The 18,467-nt window shown below is 42.5% G+C and overlaps 1 protein-coding gene across 2 annotated transcripts in view; it reads left to right on the plus strand.

Annotated features, from left to right (window-relative positions):
- The first annotated feature begins 14,649 nt into the window (after positions 1-14,649).
- LOC121865890 (protein Wnt-11b-like) overlaps positions 14,650-18,467 on the plus strand; it is a 114,111-nt gene continuing 110,293 nt past the window's right edge. For both annotated transcript variants that reach the window (XM_042365441.1, XM_042365442.1), the window contains exon 1: positions 14,650-15,559. In XM_042365441.1, the coding sequence (XP_042221375.1) occupies positions 15,498-15,559 (62 nt within the window). In that variant the 5' untranslated portion in view covers positions 14,650-15,497. The remainder of the gene's footprint in view (positions 15,560-18,467) is intronic.

Genomic DNA, 18,467 nt, shown 5'->3' on the forward strand with positions numbered 1-18,467 from the left:
TGCTCGCCGGCGGGAGCGAAGACCGCCAGGCAGCGGCGGAGGAGGTGTTGCTTGTTCAGGAAGAATGGCCAGAATGAATCTCAATGGAGAGACAGAGCTTATATACCCAGCAGCCGTGAGTCATCTATGAGTCATGTAGGGAAAACCCGAGAAGTAACCGGTCTTTGGCTCCGTTGCTAGGATACTGCGGCATCTGGTGACGCCGCCGCCTGGGCCGCTAGTTTGGTTGCTAGGGAAGATGGTAGCAGCTGGTGGCTGCGGCTATGCAGTTGTAGGCAGTTGTAAGGGAGACGTCCACTACAGTATCTTTATATAATTTAGCTAAATATCTTTCTCGTCAGAAACGGTTATCCCAACGATTATGAATAAACTCATTTAGAAATACATCATTACTTCAGGACAAAATCGGACAGGTTTGCAACAGCCAATCAGCTGTACCTCTTGAGGAAGGAGCGGGGCATCTTTCTCAGCTGGGAAAAAACGCGCTTATAGTGCAGTTGGCTTCATTCCTGTGTTTATCACTTGGCTTTCAATTTCAATTTCAATTGTTTATTCCTTGATAGAGGAAGCGGGATCCTAGTGTTGTCACTACAGTAGGTACCCCTGTACAATGACACCAGAAGCATCTGGCAAGTGTGACAAGTGTATACAGTATAAATATTATAAAGGGGCTTACTAAAGCCTAAGGAAGGAAGGATATTCCTTTAACACATAATCAATGTTATTTACAAAATATCTTCAAGATACGAAACAGAGAAATAAGGAAAAAGTAATTCGGAAATGGGAATAGAATAGAAATACGAAAATGGAAATACAACATAGAACTGAAAAATGGATATAAAAATACGTAAGAAGAAAAAGAAGAGATATTGAATAAAATATGTGATGGGATTTAAACCGAGTAAAAAAAATAATTGAAAAAGGGAATTTTATTTACGTTCCTCTATATTTACGCACACACACAAGAGAAAGTACTGTATAATTCTACTTTCTTTGCTCCGTGATTATAGAGACAGGGCAAGTTTTATACCCGGGTTTGTTTTTCTTTCCTGTGTAAAGTAAACAAAGCGTCTACTCTCTCTCTCTCTCTCTCTCTCTCTCTCTCTCTCTCTCTCTCTCTCTCTCTCTATTTCTCTCTCCAAAGGTGTATCAAGAATAAACTAATAAACATAATGAAACAAAATGTTAATTACCAACGACAGAAAAATAGAAGACGAACATAATTATACAGTGAGTCAACAGAGAAATGAAGAAAACGAAATAAAACATAATAGGGAAATATTGGATAAAAAATAAATAAAATAATAATAATAAAAATAATAATAATAATAATAATAATAATGCCCAGTAATAATAATAATGATATGTAGAATAATAATAATATTTTAGTGTGTATGATATTAAATAAAATAAATGAAAAAAAAATATGAAGTAAAATTAATACAGTAATAAAAATCAAATAAGTGCTGAATAAGAATATAATAATCACAAATAAAAACTGAAAATAAAATAAATATTACGGCAAAATAACTAAAATATTAAAAAATAAATATAGAAAAAAAAAAAGAAATAATAAATAAATAAAAAACAATAAAAAATTCTCCCAGAAAACAAAACAAAATTTTATACGAAGGACCCAAACAATTTTTAGCATCCATGAAAAAAATAATAGTTTTTATTCCTACTTGAGTTAACAATGACATTAGATAAGTCAATGTTGCTTATAGTAAAAAAAAAATATGACCAATTTTAGTTCAAATTTCCTTTATTTTAATTGCATTTTAAATAAGATTTAATGAGATAGAGGAGAGAGGCTAACGGCTGCCCCATTTCTCCGCCTCAATAACCTCTTATAACTCGTATAAAAGATAAAACCATCGGCACTACCAACTATATATACGAGCTCTGACGTCTCAAACACAACCCACAAACAATCACAATAAACTACAGTACTTTAACTACACAAACACACACCAGCACTTGTTGATTTTGCTTTGATACAGTATTGACTTTATTCGTATCTATTGTCTTATACATAGTGAAAAGAGCAACAGGAATGACCCTAACAGCTGTAAATCATATCAGATAGCCACTTGGGTCTGAGTGTAAGAAGGGTCTATTAACGCTGGCTCCGTTACCCTATAATTTCAAAGGTAATTTCGTTTTTTTTCTGGTATTTGACAATTGTGACTGTAAAAATAAATGGTGTTCAGTAATTATGTAACAAATAATCGTGATAGCCTTATAAACATTCAGCTTGTCTATATAAGCAACAAACTTCACGTTACAGAAACCTAACTATATCGCTCGAGTATATCTACACATGCTGCCAGAACGAGAAGATTTTAACCAGGAGAGTTTAGTAACCCGACAGCCGCACCCTTATTCACTACCTCCTAAGATGTCCCCACACACAACGCTTCCGTGACGCCTGCTGGACCACCACTCCACGACCCCCTGACGGAGACACGATGATCCTCCCAATACTGGCCAGATATTTTGTAAATAATATTGATTATGTGTTAAAGGAACATCCTTCCTTCCTTAGGCTTTAGTAAGCCCCTTTATAATATTTATACTGTATATACTTTTCACACTTGCCAGATGCTTCTGGTGTCATTGTACAGGGGTACCTAGTGACAGCACTAGGATCCCGCTTCCTCTATCAAGGAATAAACAATTGAAATTGAAATTGAAATTGATAGCGGACTTCAGGGGTCTGACAACGTGTGCGAGTTACATACACACCCAGGTATTTTGTCTCATTAACCCAGTCCAAGGGCGTTCCTGATAAGAGAAGGGGTGGAGGTACAACACGACCGTGCCACATGGCTTTTGTTTTCGCAGTTGAAAGAAGGAAACCAAGTGAATCACACTCTCTGGAGGCCAGATCAAGGGCTTCCTGCATGCTGAGGTAGTCAGGGGCTTGGAGGAGGACATCGTCGGCATATCCTGAGTGGACAACTTCTGTCGGCCACGGGGAAAGTTAAACCCCTTAAATTTCAATTCTGAGAAAAAAGTATATTTTGGTTAAAAATTTTGTAAGGTATAAGACTTACCTTTTTGGTGGTTTTTGGCCAAAAATTTGATTTTGCTGAAAATCACAGTATGGGCATTCCTGAGCTTGCTGAGTATGAACATGTGGGCCACGATTCGATTGCAGAGTAATTAGTGGCCAAAATGACCCTTCAAAGATTTTAGACATTTTTCAGTGCTAATTACTCATCAACTATGGGTTTCCAAGGTGTGATTTAGGGTTATTCTGAAAGTACTTAATTAGTTGAACCCCTTAAATTTCAATTCTGAGAAAAAAGTATATTTTGGTTAAAAATACATCATTACTTCAGGACAAAATCAGACAGGTTTGCAACAGCCAATCAGCTGTACCTCTTGAGGAAGGGGCGGGGCATCTTTCTCAGCTGGAAAAAAAACGCGTTTATAGTACAGTTGGGTTCATTCCTGTGTTTATCACTTGGCTTTGCCAAACTTCTCTCTCCTTAAGGTGTGAACCCAGTGGGCGGGAAGGAAGGGGAGGGGGATGCGGGGAGTGAGGAGGGAAAGTGTACAAGATATCAGTTGGGAGAGATTACAATGCAGAATAATGCTTGACAATAACGATGGGGTTTCCTCAGCTGAGTGTAGCCGTCTAGCGCTAAACAGATGAAAATACTAAAGTTAAAATAGGATGAGAAGGGACCACAGTCATTCCCAAGTGTTCTTCCAGCAACAAACGAACCTGGAATTACTAAACGGAGAGTACAATAAGTATAGGTGTTTTTAATTAAACTTTTATTCAAGAGTCTTTATAATTCGTTTGTTTGTATTTATTTTAGCATATGGTTTTTGTACATGCCTTTCATTTTTTGTTCTGTGCTTGTCGTCTGGAACCTTCTTCGGCTTGTTTGCGGCCGATGACTTTACCATCAATATGTACTGTACTGTATTTTTGTTAATACTGTATCCTAAAAGTCAATGCAGTTGCGTGGTCTGGAAACCTACCAGGTGAGTACATAATAGGATAACCTAAAATTTACTTGTCGAATGTCGTGCACGGCCCAGAGGAAACTTGTAACTTGAGTGTAAATATATGACTGGAAGCGTGATCTCAGAAGAACGGTCATTTTTCCTAATTTCACTTAACTTAATATAATGTTCTGAATCTATCACTGTATGTAAACTTAAGACTTACGATACAAACTAGTGCAGCGTCTACCATTGATAGGTCTAGAGTCCCGCCCAGTCCTCAAAGGTTCGAGTACTCCTCATAATGGAAGAATAGGGACCTTCAACTGGCTGAATTATGTAAGAGATAAGAAATGACACCCAGAAGCAGCATCAATGATACATAAGACACGCCACCGTAACTAGTGACTTCACTTATCAACAGTTAGGAGGCAGATTTAGAGTGTAGAACCTGTTACGAAGACTGTGTATCTCACCTCTGTCTGTGGAAAGTTCCAATACCCCCCCAGTTAGGAGGCAGATTTAGAGTGTAGAACCTGTTACGAAGACTGTGTATCTCACCTCTGTCTGTGGAAAGTTCCAATACCCCCCCCCCCCCACCCATTGTGCTCAAGGGCAACAAGAACGATTTCATAACCTGGAACTTCATCTATGGCTCAAGAAGGCGCACAGAGGAGAGTTATCCAAGTAGGGAAGAAGTTTAACATTTTTAACCTCATCTCGTTAGTCAGGGGATGTTGATGATTATAAGTGAATAGGAAAAGGATAAACTCATGTTGGTGGCAGAAGGGGGGGGGGGTAGGGGGACTTGGGGGTAAACTTTCGCCCACTGGATCCATCAATACTTGAATGGTTCAGTCAATTTATTATCGGTGAAAAATTTAAATTGAATTATTATAGAATATGACCATTTAAAACCAGGAAGGTTTACATTACCTAGTGTAAAAACTCGTCCGTGTGGCTATCTGTTCCCCATACTAACCTATAACCAATGTCGCCCTGATATTATTTTGAACAATTTTAGTTATTAGTCCAATTTGACTCGAACATACACTCGTTTGGCCAACACACTGATGCTATTATACTGCTGGGGCCACGATCAAGCTAGGTGAGATTAACTGCTTTACCAGACCTGTAGTAGCAATGACCCTCCCTACCTTCCTCCCAGCAATTTCACTTTGGGTACATAACTGGCGACCAAATGCAGAAAATTCCAGAACATTCCAGCAGTGTAACGGTATTTGTCCCTCCCGCCAAAACTGAGTATCAATGGTACTAGTTTTTGAAGATGTGTGTCGTTATTCTCATATCTCAGCACTAGACATTAACAAACGGTGGTAAAGCCCTGGGTGTATTTGAGCTATAGGGAGGAATGGCTGTCTGTGTCTGTCTGTCTGGCTGGCTGTCTGGCTGGCTGGCTGTCTGTCTGTCTGGCTGGCTGGCTGGCTGGCTGGTTGGGCAAGATGTAGCTAAGTATACCGTGGTGACTATGGCCTTAACCAGTAATTGAGTGAGAATAAATTGACATCTGCGGCAACCAATCATAACAATCGACATATCCTCGCCGTCTACACCTTTGGTTTATATCACAGTAACACACTTCTCAAGCTACCCGATACCCGTCATAAGAGACTCATAAACAACGTGAGTCTAAGGATGATTAGTGGTAGGGAGTCTAGCCTCAGGTAGAAGCCTCCACAGTTAACTCCCAGTCACCATTCGCTCTCAAGTCTCCAGAAACCAATTATAGATCGACCAATGAGGGCTCTACACTTTCCTTTCAGGCGGAGTCATTATTTGTATGGTCGTCTTGTGTCTCAGTTGTAAATGAGCCAATAAGAATTAACATTTTTTCTTCTCGAGGTCCCTGTACGTCAGTGTGGGCTTATAAGGTGTGTCCCGGTACAGGGTATGGTGAGGTGGACCAACGACTCCCTAACATACATACATACATACATACATACATACATACATACATACATACTTACATACATACATACATACATACATACATACAGTAAGTGCTATGACTGACCGCCTCGACGACAGCTATAGATCACCCATTAATATTTTAGTAATTAATGAGATGTGAACTTAATAATATGCTCACGGTAATCAGCAAGTAATAATAATAATAATAATAATAATAATAATAATAATAATAATAATAATAATAATAATAATAATAATAATAATAATAATAATAAAAATAATAATAATGACCTGACCTGACCTAACCTAGCCGAACCTAACCATTTAGTCTAATTTGGATCAATGTGAATTTTTATTTATTCAGTTATGGTTGGAAGTTGTATGATGAATAACTTATAAACCATATCATTCATCTATAGATCTGTACGTGTATAAGTCATGTCGGTATGTCATTTATTTCCGTACACACACTCAACATAAAGTCTATACCTGATAAATGAGCAAACTGGAATTATTATTATTGTTATTAATTACGCCAGGTAATGAGATATTAAAATCATGGGTGGGTCTCAAAGCTTGGTGACCCATATAACGACCTCCCTAACAGCCAGCTTGGTGCCTTAGGTTACCGACGTACATTAGATAGAGGGGGATGGAGGTGGGGTGGTGGTGGAGGGGTGGCTGGGCTATATACGCTCTAGGATAACGACCTAACAGCTCCTTATAGTTGGATTTTAACCTTAATAAAATCCATCGAGAATCCGCCTGCATCTGATCGTGGAATTCATAATTGGCCTTCGGTTCACAAGGATATGACCAGCAGTGTATTCAACCGCCTTCCCGTCCCGTATCAATGTGGGTAAGAGATGAAGGAAACAGTGTGGTTGCCAACTTTGTATTATCCTGTATATAGGCCTAACTAATATAGCTTTAATACAGCATGATAACATACACATAACATCCTATAATCAACATAAAATAACCTCCACATCAATAATCATTAACCTACATACATCAATAACTAAATAACAAACAAACTGGACAAAACACAAGTAATCTAGCGTGTGATTGACCTTATATGCGTACATGGTAGCCTGTGGTGTGTCTGTAAATGGTTTGTGTACGTGGATGTGTATAGTTGCGTGTACATAAATGGGTACAAGTGTGTGTGTATGGGGGAAGGGTAGTGGGGATGGTCATGGGTGGTGGGGATGGTCATGGGTAGTGGGGATGGTCATGGGTAGTGGGGATGGTCATGGGTTGTTGGGATGGTCATGGGTGGTGGGTATGGTCATGGGTGGTGGGGATGGTCATGGGTGGTGGGGGATGGTCATGGGTAGTGGGGGATGGTCATGGGTGGTGGGGATGGTCATGGGTGGTGGGGATGGTCATGGGTGGTGGGGATGGTCATGGGTAGGGATGGTCGGTGGTGGGGATGGTCATGGGTGGTGGGGATGATCATGGGTGGTGGGGATGATCATGGGTGGTGGGGATGATCATGGGTGGTGGGATAGGGGTGGTGGGGATGGTCATGGGTAGTGGGGATGGTCATGGGTGGTGGGGTGGGTGGGGATGGTCATGGTGGTGGGGATGGTGGTGGTGGGGATGGTCATGGGTGGTGGGGATGGTGGGGTAGTGGGGATGGTCATGGGGTCATGGGTGGTGGGGATGGTGGGTGGTGGGGATGGGTGGTGGGGATGGTCATGGGTGGTGGGGGATGGTCATGGGTGGTGGGGATGGTCATGGGTGGTGGGGGATGGTCATGGGTGGTGGAAGGTCATGGTGGTGGGGATGGTCATGGGTGGTGGGGATGGTCATGGTGGTGGGGATGGTCATGGGTGGGGATGATCATGGTGGTGGGGATGGTCATGGGTGGTGGGGGATGGTCATGGGTAGTGGGGATGGTCATGGGTGGTGGGGATGGTCATGGGGATGGTCATGGGTGGGGATGGTCATGGGTGGTGGGGATGGTCATGGGGTGGGGGATGGTCATGGGTAGTGGGGATGGTCATGGGTGGTATGGTCATGGGTGGTGGGGATGGCTGCGGTGGTGGGGAAGGTCATGGGTGGGGGATGGTCATGGGTGGTGGGGATGGTCATGGGTGGTGGGGGGATGGGTGGTGGGGATGGTCATGGGGTGTGGGGATGGTCATGGGTGGGGGATGGTCATGGGTGGTGGGGATGGTCATGGGTGGTGGGGATGGTCATGGGTGGTGGGGATGGTCATGGGTGGTGGGGATGGTCATGGGTGGTGGCCCTGGTGGGGATGGTTATGGGTAGCCGTTTAGAGAAAACTAACAACCATGACGCGCACATACTGTATAGGTTCACACAAAGATTCCAGACGGTCACTGATATTGTTGTGGCTGTGTTCGTCTTGTGTGGGTTGAGGATAATGTCAGGTAGTAAATTTAGGTGTGTACAATAGAAGACGGTTTTATTCAGCTTCAGGGGGCGGGGTCGTTAACGAGGCCATTCAGTAAGATGACACTTATTAAGGATCGGTATCTCTTTGTCTTGGGCTTATACTGATCTACACTCACGATCTTCTAAAAAACAAACCGCGTACAAATGTTCTTAGACATTTGTGGGCAACCTGCGGCCCACGACCCATGTGCGGCCCACCAGGCTTCTGAGTGCGGTCCACTCGACATGTTTTACCGTCGTCCACACACAAGGAAGAATCATACAAGCGGGAATGACGAGCATTTATTGACTTTATGGCAATTATTAATTATTTCTGTAATTTGGTGGGATTTATACAAACATTTTATATTAATTTTTCGACAATTCATTGATACTTTAAATTTATTTCACTTATTTCCCAAATATATTTACTTTCACACATAAAATAGGCCTATTTAATTTTTGATATAGCAATACCTCATGATCAACTCGAGTGTTCTACTGGTGGTGGTTGTGTGTACCTGTGATGTATTGTGAGGTAACCGTAATATACTGTACAACCCCCCCCCCCCACTTCCCTAATTAGTCTCCTGGTGTTGCATAATATGGGGACGTAAGGTATACCATGACTTCTTTCTTTCGCTCTTATTATTCAATGATGACAATTCTATTAATACATCAACAATATCTATAACTCACTATGAAACATTCAGCTTGTGTTAAATGTCATTATGAATATTGGTATGGTAATGGTTGGTGGTACGTATGGCAAACAAATTTAAATCTAGTGGCTCCCTCATTGGCCCAGGTCGCTCGCTCATCACTTCACCGCCAAATTTGCAACCAGATTTTTTTTTTACAGATTGCCCTCGAGGGGGCTAGTTTATTGGGCACCCCCTTACATCCTGTGCAAGGTGATGCGCAGAAGCGTTTACAGTGCCCAACAGGGAAGCATGCGGAGTTCATGCTTGCCTTTATGACTCATGCATTAAGGGCGTAAAGGCCTGGAGGGTCATGGGTTTTGTCAGCAAGTTACATAAAGTGACAGAATGATGAGTGTGGGGGGGGAAAATTCCCGGTACAATTTATCTGTTTATGGCAAAGTGTGGCAGGTCCCTAATAATGTCAAGTGCCAGGCCTGTCACTAGGAGGAGGGATATCTGGTCAGGGAGGGAAGAGGTGTTGGTAACGGCTGGGGACCTGTAGGAGGAGGTCATAGGGCAAGTGAGGATGTGGTGAAAGAGGGTGTGAGAGTCGGGTTGGCCACAAAGTTTACAAACAGTGCGGCCAGGCTCAGGGTTGCCAATGTACTAGGCGTGGCGAAGTACAGTGGGGTGTGGAGGAGGTGATATGGTGTGGTGGGGCAGGTACAGTAGGGGTGGAGGGAGGTATGTAGGCATTGACAACATTGAGGGACACACCTTTTAGTGTAATTGTGATGGTGTGTGCGTCGACATGTCGGTGGGGTACAGGTAGCCGGGGATGGTGTCCTCAGGTCCAGGTAGCCCTGGTGGAGACAACTCAGACACAGGAGCGGGCGCGGCTTGCGGTGGGTGGAGGACAGGTTGAGGCACCAAGTGTCGTGAAGATGGGGCAGGGCTTCGCTCGGGGGCAGCAGGACACAGCAGGGCAGGCCCGGTAGGCACTACACCAGTAGTGAAGGACGCAGGCGGTGGAGTAGGCCGTGAGCAGGGGGGGCTCACAGGGGGACCAACAGCTTGTGTCAAACCAGCAGAGAGGAGTGAGTGGGTGGCAGGAGTAGGTGGGAGATGGTGGTACAGAGTGTAGCGAAGAGTTTTTCAATACGGTTGGTAAATTCTTGGAAGAGGGATATGATCTGTGTCGTGTCACCGGAGGGGGGTTGTGGGAAGGCACCGGTGGGAGCACAAAGCCTGACAGCGTCAGAATAGAGACGGAGAGGAGGCCCAGTAGTAGTTGATTTAGGAGACGGCCGGGACTGCTGTGTTGTAGCTAGGAGAGGCCAGGCAGAGGCAGGTGTTGTTGAAGAAGGCGTTGCTGGAGACAGAGGGTACACAGGGGTGCAACCGTTCCGTAACCGACGAGTCTGCCTCTGACCTGGTGATCCTCAAATTAATACAGTCCGTCCTTTCGCGTATAGATACACTGTGTGATAACGTGTTTATTGGTTCGAAAGGACTCAAACTATACCATCAGGATATAATAACTTGTCTCAACCTTGAAAGACAAAATTAAGGAACGAGATACAACATCATGTTCATCATTAAAAGGAATTTCAATATATTACTTAAAATCCCCCCCCCCAAAAAATAATAATACAAAAATAATAATAAATAAATAAATAAATAAATAAAATAATAATAATAATAACCTAGCCTGTTGTTTATACCGACACATCTAGAATATAGTGAGCAACGAGGGAGTAAATGGGAGAGGAGTTACAACGTTTGTATATTGTTAGTAAACCGATAATGTCACTCTCCTCTTATCACCTATTCCTTGATAACTTAATTTAAGGATTAAAACACCAACACGAGTCGTAGCTTTAAACTACCAAAGGATTAGTGTGTGTGTGTGTGTGTGTGTGTGTGTGTGTGTGTGTGTGTGTGTGTGTGTGTGCGCGCGCAGTTTAATAATTTCATTAACTAATACTGTGTTAGCCTCCTAAGATTGTATTTACCGTTGTTGTGAAATTATAGAGAATATGATTTTTTTACACACGGATTCTTATTTCTCGTTCACCTTCTCACTGGGCTTGCTGTTGTGGCGTCTCTCATTGGTTAGCGATTCAGCCAATCATATACCTCTATCGTAAAGAATTACCTGTTGGCCGTGTATGGGCTAACAGAACCACTACAGTAATGGAGGAACAATATATAACAGATGACCTAACCTGGGCGGGCTCACTAACTCAAAAAAAAAAAAAATATTAATAATATTAATAATAATAATGTGATTACCCTCCCAGCTATATCAGCCAGGAAGAAGTAATTGAACCACCTCCTGCCTCAACATACACATTTCTACATAAAACATTACTAGAGGAATAAAGATGAGAGTGACCAACCAGCTCCACTAAGAACCTGGCAGGCCTCTCCATACAGTGTACCTTTAGACTAACACAACTAACACTTAACTAACACCTCAAAAAAAAGTGACTACCCTCCCAGTTACACAAGGACCTGGGCGGGCTCACTAACTCCAACAATAACAAATAATAATAATAAGCAGCATTATATAAATAAACCAATATTAATACAAAGGTCTGACGACCCAAGGGAGTAGAACAAAGACAAAACACCAATAAGAAAGATGAAGCGATCTGGTTGAGCCCAGATTCTTTCTACTCCTACTGTATTTCAGTTTCACCACTTTTCCTTCAACTCCTAATAATCTTCTTTCACCTCTTAACTAAAGACTTCGTATCGTAGACCTAAATTAGACGAGATAATGACCTGTGAGGTTAGGTTAGGTTCGGTTCAACTGTTAGGTTTAATTGGTTACGTCTTGGGCGTTCGAAAGGATTTTATCACTTAAGTCACATAATGTCTACCCAGCCGTGTCCGTTTTGGTATACCTTTCCACCTTTGGTCACTCGTCTACTGCTATAAAGATTGTTAACTATATATCCGGTACAATGGAGGGTTACAGCCTACAATTTCAAACAGGGGGATTTCCAACATTAAATAAATAGAGAGATATTCATTAAAATTAACCAATGAGTTAATTTTATCTAGGATTCTTTTTTTTTCATAAACAGTAGACCGACAATGTTAAATGATCACCCCGGCCACAACAAGACGAGGGACGATCGACGAAGAAGCGAGAGGCGTTACAGAGGTCAACAAAGGTGAGGTGAGGGGGGAGGAGTTTGGCGTTCAAACAGGCCACTCAACTCATACTCTATCTCTACCCAAGGTCTACCCATCCTCATCCATCCATCTATCCACCACCGTGATTAATGGTGACCCTGCAGCTCTCACATCCATCATCCAAGTTATCCCCCAAAAAGTTGTCTGGTTGAAATATTAATTATTCTACCTCAACAGACTACGGCTCACGTCACCTATAGTAGTTAAGTAAGGTAAATATACATGTGTTTTACTCCTTCTCCTTCCTCTTACCCCTCTTCCTCCTTCCCCTCTTCCTCTTCCCCCTCTTCCTCCTTCCTCAGTCATTAACAGTATCGCAGTCATTCATACAACATCATTAATAAGCCGTGACGAGTGTTCCTGAAATTCACTATGTAATTATATTTTTTACTGAATTTATTAAGTTGGAGGTTTTTTTTCCTCTTATTAGTTTTCATGTCAGGAATATGAATTAGATTTCTTTTCTTCTTCATAAAGTTGCCCCCTTTTTTTTTTTGGTGGTGGATCAAGGAGAAAATATCCACCCTTTTGATGGGTTTAAAGTATCCGTCATTTCTCACATACGGACTACATGTTAAAATATCTGTTAACAAATGTCCAAAGTAGGCCTATAATTTAGCCACTTTTCTCTACCGTCCAAAACCTAACCTAACCTAACCTGGGTATTCCTTTGGATAAAATGGCCACGACCGACATGTACACATTACTATCGGACACATAAACATCAAGTCAACGATATGTTAATGAGTCCAGACACACGGTAAAAACTGTTGAACACAAACAGGAAGAGAAGAGAAAATACATTGTAAATAAATATTCTCCACGGGTCAAGGTGGAGCTAGTGGGCGGAGGTCTAGTACTACCTGGAACCTGGTTAAATACCTGGCGGCGCTCGTGTATATCAGTGCTCTTGTTCGTCCAGGGAATAGATTTTTTGTTCTCTTGGCGAAACCGAGAGATTGAATGGAGGAAGGGTGAGGGGGAGTCGGAGGGAGGGTAGGAGGGGTGGGGGAATGAAGACTTTTTTTTGTAGGGAAAGAAGGGGTGAAAGAAGATTAGAGGTGGGGGAAGGAAGTTATAGTTCGGAAACTGAAGAAATTTAGGAGGAGGTAAGAGAGGGCGGGCTGACCGCCTAGCTAAGCTAATAGTGTTAGGGTTGTGTCATGGGTTAGTTATTGTCTGTCGGTACAGGCACTAGACATCATACCCTATCCCATACATGGGTGTTTTAAGGGCCTTATTTCATATTCCGCCGACCCTACTGGTGGATGCTGGTCTATGGAGGTTGTCTATTGCCTGGCCGTGTAGATCGGGGATGGTAATGGACCTTTTGAGATTTTGTAACTTTTTGGGAACCATGTATGGTTGTTGTCGTTATCTGGTGGGAGTCTTTGAAGGAGTTCTTGCTCTGATCGTTCTATCTTTTGCCAGATTCTGCTGGCCAGGGTGTGCAGCTGCTGGTTGATGGGTTTTATTCTCAGGTCTTTATGTATCTCGGCTGTGGTTCTGGTGAAGGGATATCTTTCACCTGTGACGAATCTTAGGGCTTCATTTTGGACCACCTGTAATTTGAGTGGTACTCATAGTATGAAGAGGTACTGCTGGGTAAGTTAATGTCGGTGTGATAAATGATGTCACCAGGCGGAGTTTTATTTTCTCAGGAAGCGCTTTAAAGCGGTATAGTTTTCTCAGCTCTCTTCTTGCCTTTTCCTTCCTGGTGTGGACATGATGGGAGTAGCCTGTCGTGGATATATGCAGGCCCAGGAGGGTGCCTCTGCTTTTGTATTCTATCTGGGCATTATTGGTTACTAATGGATGGGTTTTCCTTCTGCATAAGGGTATCACTGTGAATTTAGGGAGACTGGTTTGGATTTTCCATTGTTTTTCGTAATTATTTACCCTTTCTAATTCCCGCCTGGTGTTGTCGACCTGTAACACTCGCGATTTTCCTTGATGTGTTGTTACTTGAGTGATGTCATCTGCATACATTATATCTTCGTTACCTATTCTAGTGGGAGGCGGGGTGTCACTAGTGTAGATAATCTATAGGGTGGGGGAGAGGACGCTCCCTGGTACAAGCAGTGGGTATGGTGAGGGAGAGAGCGAAGAGGGGGGAGGGGTTGGGAGAGGTAGTGGGCAGGTGGGTAATTGAAGGGAAGGGGAGATGAGATGGGCAAGGCAGATGGGCATGTCGGATATCAGTACGTGTGCTTATTGAGGTGTGGCTGGAGGGTACAGTTAGGGGCAAAGGAAAAACGGAAGGTCAAGGTAGGTTTGAGGAAAGAAAGAGACAGGAGGGCATAAGAGAGGTAGACGGCAGGTGGATATCAAGAGGGAGGCGGCCACTTCCTCGCGGGCAAGCAGTCGGCAGTAGCACGTGCGTTTGTTGTGACGGGTCCATGTGGTGGCGGCAGGTCATTTTTTGCCTGGGTGGGGGTGCGTGCGGGAGCAGGCAGCAGCAGGGTAGCCGCACCACTCTTATGACAGTGATGAGCGACACAAGGCCGGCGCAGGTTGTGTCTAGTGTCCGCCGCCGCGCCGCGCACCTTCCCCCTCACTGTCTCCGAAATTTTCTGACGATCTTAGCATGGACATGATCACTTCCTGCAAACTCGTGCCTCCGCAGCCTCGCATGACCAGTAGCTCCTCGGGTGGCAGAGGCCATCACTGTACACCACCATTGAATTACTTGTGCATTTGTTGAAAGCCGAAATCCAGGTGATCTTAGCGTGGATATGATCCGCGTGTTCTTGCCTCCACAGCCTGGTGTGACCAGTAACTCCTTGCTTGGCCCATCGATGTACCACACTGCTGAACAACCTGTGCTTTCGCTGAGAGTGGAAACCCGGGTCATCTAAAGGTGGTCATGATCACTACCGGCCTGCTCGTGCATTCACAGCCTTGCTTGAACATAACCCATTACACGCTATAGAGGCCACACGTACACTACGATTCCTGAATTGCTTGTCCATTCATTGGAGGCAGAAATATCTACCAGTTGTGCTTGGTTCTGCAGCAGTGCTTACTTAATTGTACTTAAATCAAAAGCAAATTACTGTAGTAGCTGTGGTTCTGCAACAGATAAGTGGTGCAAGAAGCGAGTCTTGCGGGATTCCCCTGCTAATAGATCACTGATGCTATGACCGGGGAAAAATACCTGCTGGTGACAGAGTGGGGAGTGAGTGTGGGCAGGTACTTTTTTGTGTGAAGCCGTCGGGGTAGTGCTGTACGGCTGTGGGTTAGTGCTGGTGCCCCACATACCCACCTTGTGCCCTCCGCCGTCAAGAAAATTGCCTGTGAATAATGTGACGTATCAACCTTTTCCCCGGTTACACTGTGCAAAACATGAAGAAAATATTTGTGATTCTGGCAGTCAATGTTATCACGGCTTGGTCAATAAACTGGCTGTAAGTATATATACCATATAAATATATACGTAGTCTATAAATATATATTTCAACTATAGGGAATAATATACGAGGATGAGTTAATCAGAGGAGCCGGGTACCATGGAGCCCCTGAGGTCCTTTACTCAGTATCAAGGTAGGTAAAGCTTTTTCTCATCTGTCTAACTCCTCGAGTCCACCGCCTAATATGGGAGGCACTGGTAGCATTTTATCGGAAATGTTGTTATTACAAATCCTGTACCTAGCTGCTTCGGGACTAGCGTAAACAGGGTCCAACGAATTACCCAAAAGTACCCAAAAGTATATTAAATCAGGGTAACATTTTAACGAATAGCTGTTATACATACACAAAACATGTCTAATAATATTTTTAGTGTAATTTTGTAAAAATAATTTGTAAGATGAAATAATATACAGCGAAAAACTTTCAGTATTGGCGAACGCTAAATTCCAAAGAGTTCGTGAACAAGGGAGATAACTCAGATCTATCGTGATGCACTTCGCTAACCTAACCTAACCTAACCTAACCTAACCTAACGAAAAGTAAATCCTACGGCTATGTTAAATACCCCAAAGTAACAGAAACATCGGTAATTATATCTCCATTTTGGATAGGTGACTCTTTGGAATTTTGCGTTTTTCGCTGTTTATTATTTCATTATTTTGACTACATATCAATGAAAACATTATTAATCAGGTTTTATTGATGTAAAACATATATTCGTTAAGATTTTACCCTGATTTAATATACTTTTGGGTACATTTGAGTAATTCGTTGGACCGGCATAAACACGATTTATTTTGGACAGCGGAGCTAGACACGCTGTCCTACGCTCCCTATAGTAGAGGATGTTCCTATCTTTCTCTCCACACACTTTGGTCATATATATATTTTTTTCAATCTTAAACAGCAACAAGAACAAGATAATGGGAAAATTATAAACGAGAGACACTACCAAGAAGAGAGAGCATGAAGAAGAGTATTTTTTTTTCTCTAATCGACTAAAAAATTCTATTAAAAATATCCTATGATCTATTCTAAGCCATTTCCCAGTTTTATGATGTAACCCGAGTACACCCGAACTACACATCATTCTGTTAGTTATGTACAGCATCGTATTCATATAGAGTTTGTGAGGTAATTTCACTCATAAAATGTGGCTGGAATTTTCTCTTTGCGGTAATGCTATAGTTTAACCCCCCCCCCCAACCAACCCCTCCCCACCCCCACCTTACCCCTACCTCCCACCCTGACCAAGAAAACAATATGTTTTAAATGCGTAATATAACCTAACCCTTCAAGGTGTAATGTTGCCTTGACGTCTCTTATTCGAGGTAATGCCAGACGATTTTAATCATTCACTCAATGGAATAACCTCATCTAATCCAACCTAACTTAATCGAAGGCAAAATTTTAAACTTAAGGAAACTTGACCTATTGGTATTTAACACCGCTCGGATTTTTGTGGGGAAGTGTCTCAGGATTTTCTACTGTGTGTGATATTTCGTTACTGTGAAGATTAGAAAACAAGAGAGACGACAGAAACGAATGGTAGGAGGCGAAGAAGTAACAATAAAATAAAGAGAGAGACATTACTAACACACACACACAAATTGTAAAAGTAACGATGTGAGAGAGAGAGAGAGAGAGAGAGAGAGAGAGAGAGAGAGAGAGAGAGAGAGAGAGAGGTACGAGAGGGTTATGTTTACTGTCGCGGTACACTGTCATCCGGCCTGTCATCTCAGTAGCACACACCTGTAATCACGCCAACTATCCTCTAATTCCACGCGCTTCACACAACCGGCGTTTAAGCCCCGGAACATCAAAAGCTGGACTAAATTACACTCCTGGTACATTACACTGAAAATACTCAAACACCTTTCCCATTGTTCTTCGTTAGTGTAGTGTAGTGTAGTATAGTGTAGTGTAGTGTGTGTGTGTGGGGGTCAACCATATGGAAAAATATGTCATCACTTAAATATGAACACTCTTTATACACTGATTCACCTCTTAAATAGGGTAAATATTATCTCCTTTTTTTATATAAGTGGTGTTTTTGTGTACATTTTAATAAGTCTAACTTAATGGATGAAAATAGTCGTGGCGAATAGGTTGATGCACTGTTAGTTTACCTGAGAGACCAATTATTACCACGCCCTAGTAGTTGAGATGATCTACTAAGCCCCCGACTTAGCTATTAAGATTGGACGCGAAGCCTAAAGGTTAAGTCGGGGCCTATTAGGACTGGGGCCCAAATGACCTGTGATTTTTATTTTTTACAAGACTGATTTGAGATCTACTGTGGGGCTACTGTTGACTTCTAGTGTTCAGTCGTCAATGTTAAATTAACAGAGCGAACACAACAGACTGACACACAAGGAGACAAAGTGGCCGGCACTGCATTCAATCGCTTTAACAGTTCACACTCCTCATTATAAAGTTTAGTCCTGGTACCCATTTACAGCTGGGTCAAGTTGTTAAATAAGGGTGTCCCCGGGCGCGAACAGCCACCATTGGGGGAGGCGAGCGATTCTTTTCATCTATTTTTGTTCCTTCATCTTGGTTACTTTCCACAGGCACCGGTTCAGTCATGTCAGCATTGTTATCCTTCACTTTGTAACTGGGTTTTTCTGGCTAAGTAAACTGTTTTAATATCAACAGTTTGCACATAACTTTACAAACTACTCCCGAAGAGATGTAATCACAAATAAAAAGCAGTTTGGTGTGAACAGCCTCACTAACACACCTGCTCCTGTGAATAGCGTCAAAAAGATTAATAATAATACTTTCTGATTTGCATGGCTTTTACAGCTACAAGTGATGATGGTAATACAACACCACACTGAATATACTGTAGCGCATTTACATTACTAACAAGAGCCATCAGAACAAATAATCTCCCTCCTC

Source organism: Homarus americanus, unplaced genomic scaffold (genome assembly GCF_018991925.1).
Source record: "Homarus americanus isolate GMGI-L3 unplaced genomic scaffold, GMGI_Hamer_2.0 scaffold50745, whole genome shotgun sequence".
Lineage (NCBI taxonomy): Eukaryota > Metazoa > Arthropoda > Malacostraca > Decapoda > Nephropidae > Homarus > Homarus americanus.